Source organism: Gavialis gangeticus, unplaced genomic scaffold, assembly GCF_001723915.1.
Source record: "Gavialis gangeticus isolate Ggan-Ray unplaced genomic scaffold, GavGan_comp1, whole genome shotgun sequence".
Classification (NCBI taxonomy): domain Eukaryota; kingdom Metazoa; phylum Chordata; order Crocodylia; family Gavialidae; genus Gavialis; species Gavialis gangeticus.
In genome coordinates this window covers 53,056,134-53,059,940 of record NW_017728997.1, presented here as the reverse complement: position 1 = coordinate 53,059,940, position 3,807 = coordinate 53,056,134, and the positions used below count along the sequence as shown (strand labels likewise).

At 52.1% G+C, this 3,807-nt stretch overlaps 1 protein-coding gene across 1 annotated transcript in view; it reads left to right on the top strand.

Moving 5' to 3' along the window:
* The window catches only part of STAB1 (stabilin 1), a 297,038-nt gene that overhangs the window by 149,046 nt on the left and 144,185 nt on the right, over window positions 1-3,807 (top strand). Inside the window, exons 34-35 of the mRNA XM_019505230.1 lie at window positions 218-349; window positions 1,935-2,063. Coding sequence (XP_019360775.1) covers window positions 218-349; window positions 1,935-2,063 — 261 coding nt within the window. The remainder of the gene's footprint in view (window positions 1-217; window positions 350-1,934; window positions 2,064-3,807) is intronic.

The window sequence follows — 3,807 nt, the reverse complement described above, 5'->3', positions numbered from 1 at the left end:
GAACCAACTTCCAAGAGAAGTGGTGCTGGCTCCTACCTTGGGGGTCTTTAAAAGGAGGCTGGATGAACACCTTGCTGGGGTTGATTGACCCCAGTACTCTTTCCTGCCATGGCAGGGGGTTGGACTTGATGATCTGCTCAGGTCCCTTCTGACTCTACCAACTATGAAACTATATTGTTATACAACAATAATGGGCCTTTTGTTTCCTGGATTTCAGGATAGCGACACTGTGCAGTATCATGTAATACTTGGAGAGAAGCTCTTGTCTACAGACTTAAAAAGTGGAGTCCATAAGAGCACGATGTTGGGAATATCCTACTGGCTAATGTTTTATAACAACAGCACGCAGGTAAGGATGGGGAAATATTTCTTGCTGTTTTAAGATATAGTTTAACGGTCACAAGCTAAGGCTATAATAGGATTAATAGAAAACTGCTATGATTTGTCCTGGTACAAGTCGAGTTCAGAATGCTTGTGACCAAAAGACATTATTGCTTGACATTTGTGAGTGGCCTGCATGAATTGAGATGGTAGGTTTATCTTATGTCTCAATCATGTAGGAAACATTCATACCACAAGAAAACAACATAGAAATTGCAATCCATCTTTATTTCCTCAGCAGAGGCTAAGGGAACAACAAGCCAGGAAGTCTTACTTGTCTTGTCACCTCTAAAGATTGTTCCTCCTCATTGTTCTTTCTCATTTCCTGGCTGTGGAAAATTATAGAAATTTATTCTTAAATGCTGCAGTCCAGCACTTTTATATGCACTCATGACGTATGTTAAAGAAGCAACTCTGATATAAATGAACTCCAAAAATTACTTTACTTGTAATTTGTTAATAAATGGGTCTTTCTTGTTTTTGCATAGCATTGAGACATGCATCTGGAAGGCATGGAGAATGCTGTATTTATCCTCTTAACACCTTGTATCTATTTTAGCGATTCCCAAAGGATGTGCCATGAGAGTGGAGAAAGTGTGCCATAAAAAATTATATTTTCAGGTCCAATGCACAGAGCCATGACATAGCTCATGTGGCCCCCCCACAGGTCTTAAAATTTGGCAGTGGGGGAGTGGTGGCCCTTAACACTGCCTCTGCTACCCAGTCACCGAATTTCCAAGCTACATGCAGAGGGATCAGGCCCCAGCCATGCTGGCCCCAGTCATGCTGGTGTGAAGGGACTGGGCCCATGGACCAGATCCAGCCCCTGGGTTGACCCAGGACCTGTCATCCAGCCCATGGGACCAAAAGTTTGGACACCACCACATAAGTTGTACACTTCGCTCTCACACCTGAAAAGTTGGCATTGTTTGTATATTAAAGGGCCTAATCTGTCTGTCTGTGTCTGTGTGTCTGTCTGTCTGTCCATAATGCTCTTGGAGCATTCTGATTGGTTGTCTCAGCAGCCAATCACAATGCTCACTGAAACAACCAATCAGAGTGCTCTGCACAGACAGACCCACAGTCAGATGGCTGGATGCAGGGGGGGGGTGTTACAGGCCAGATGTAGGGGGGAGTGGCATATGGCTGGACATGGAGCAGCACCAGCATGGGGCAGTAGCAGCCACCTACTGCGTCACACTGGAGGGAGGGTGCGGGGCTGGATGTGGAGTGGGCAGGGGGAGGTGGCATGAGGCTGGATGTGGAGCAGCGGCAGCACAGGCTGGTGGATGGCAGTGGTGGATGTCGCATGCAAGCTTCCCCCCCGCTCCTGGAAGGCGGTGGCAGTGCAGGGTGGTGGCGCATGGCACTCCATTCCACCTGCCCCCCGTCATTCTTGATGAGCAATTCACTAATATATATTTGGTGTGTGTGCATGCATACACACACACACACACACACACACACACACAGAATGTATGCCTTTTCAGGTGTGACAATGGGAGAGATTTTATCTATCTTGTTGTTCTTAAGAGTCTTCTTTCTCTTTGCAGACATCTGTAAATAATATCCTCCTGAATGGTAAAATCTTTGAAACAATGAATGGCATGTTGATTGGGGTTGCCCATGTTCTCCAGATACAGAAAAATCATTGCACTGCCAATACCACAACTGTACAAAAGGTATTAAACTTTACAAAAAATAATTACAGCATTACAGATACACCTCAGCATTACAGTCACTTCATGGTGTAGAACAAATGAGTCCTGTGCCATCTAATATTATTTTAGCTCTGTGCAATTCAGATGTTTACTATGGGTCTGATAGTGACAGTTGCTGATCACCAGGGATCCAGGTTTTCCGTTTTCCATGGAAAAATGGAGAAGACCATAGATTCCCTGTTTTTATTGGAGGCAATGCAGATTCCCCCTTTCAGCAGAGAAATCTGTGGATTCTCCACTTTTGCAAAGAGCTCTTGCAGGCCAGCAGAGCTCCAGCATGCAAGAGCTGATTGCAGAAAGGGCGGGAAACCCCCAGCCCTAGCCAGAGGGGGAGGGAGAGGGGGGAAGGGCAGGATCTGAGCCTCTGAGTCAGCCAAGGCTAGGCTCAGGCTCAGGCTCACCCTTTGTCCTTCACCCCTGGAGCCCTGGAGATAAGTGGGCAGGGCTGGAGGCTGAGGGAGCAGGGGGTGCTGCCGGCTCTAAGTGGCACACCGCAGCATCTCCCTGCCCCCCACCTCAGCCTGCTCCCAGGAGCAGGGCCGGGGGGTGGGGGCAGGGGTGCCCCTCTGTGGGCCACACACATGCCAGCTGGCCTGATGGGGGGTTCGCATTTAGAAGCCACTGCACCCTGCACTGCCTTCCCGCAGCTGGCCGCACAGCTTTGCAGGCAAGTGGTGCGTGGTGTGGTGGTGGCCACCAGATGCGGGCCACACATGTGCCGCCCAGCCAGCTGGCCAGGAAAGGGGGTGGGGGGAGGCTTGCATGTGGTGGCTGTCACCACACTGCTGCTGCCACCCCATGGCTGGCTGCACAGCTCCTTGGCCACAGCTCAGCAGTGGTGGCAAGGGATGGTGGCTGTGGGGGGCAGGAGAGGCTCACACATGGTGGTTACCACTGCTGCCACTTGTCTGTGGAGCAATGCCCACTGTGGCAGCCGCTGTGTGCGAAACCTCCCCATGCCACTGCTGCCATCATGGAGCTGTGAGACCAGCTGTGGGGTGGCAGTGGTGGTATGGTGGTGGCCACAACGTTCAAGCCCCCCCCACCCCGTATGCAAGCACAGCTCCTTAGACAAGTGGCAGTGCTGGCACAGAACGGTGATGGTGGTGGCAAGCCAGCGGGGTGGCAGTGGGGGTTTGCACACAGTGGCTGCCACCACCTCACACTGCCACTGCCGCTTGTCTGCAGAGCCAGGACCATGGACAGGGAGTTCATGTGCAGTGGCCTCCTCTGCGTGGGCACAGCTCCACAGGAAGCAGCAGCGGTGGCAGCCAACATGTGCAAGCCCCCTTCCTGGCCAGCACACAGCCGCCACCACCTCACACTGCAGTGAAGCCATGCAGCCAGCTGCAGGACATAAGCAGTGGTGCAGTGGTGGCCGCCACATGTGAGCCCCCTTTCTCTCCCCCCCTGGCTGGGTGGCACATATGCAACCCACACTGCTTGTACGCAAAGCCTTACAACCAGCCACAGGATGGCAGGTGCAGGGTGCAACGACAGAGTTGCGGTGGCAGCCTCCGTGTGTGAGCTGCCCATCAGGCTGGCCGTCACGTGTGCAGCCCACAGAGGGGCACCCCTGCCCTCACCCCCCAGCTCTGCTCCAGGGAGTGGACACAGGGCACGTTCCTCTCCCTTCTTGATCTGCACCCCCCAGCTCCACTACTTGTGGGCTTCAGTATGGCTACCATTTTGTGACCATACATAC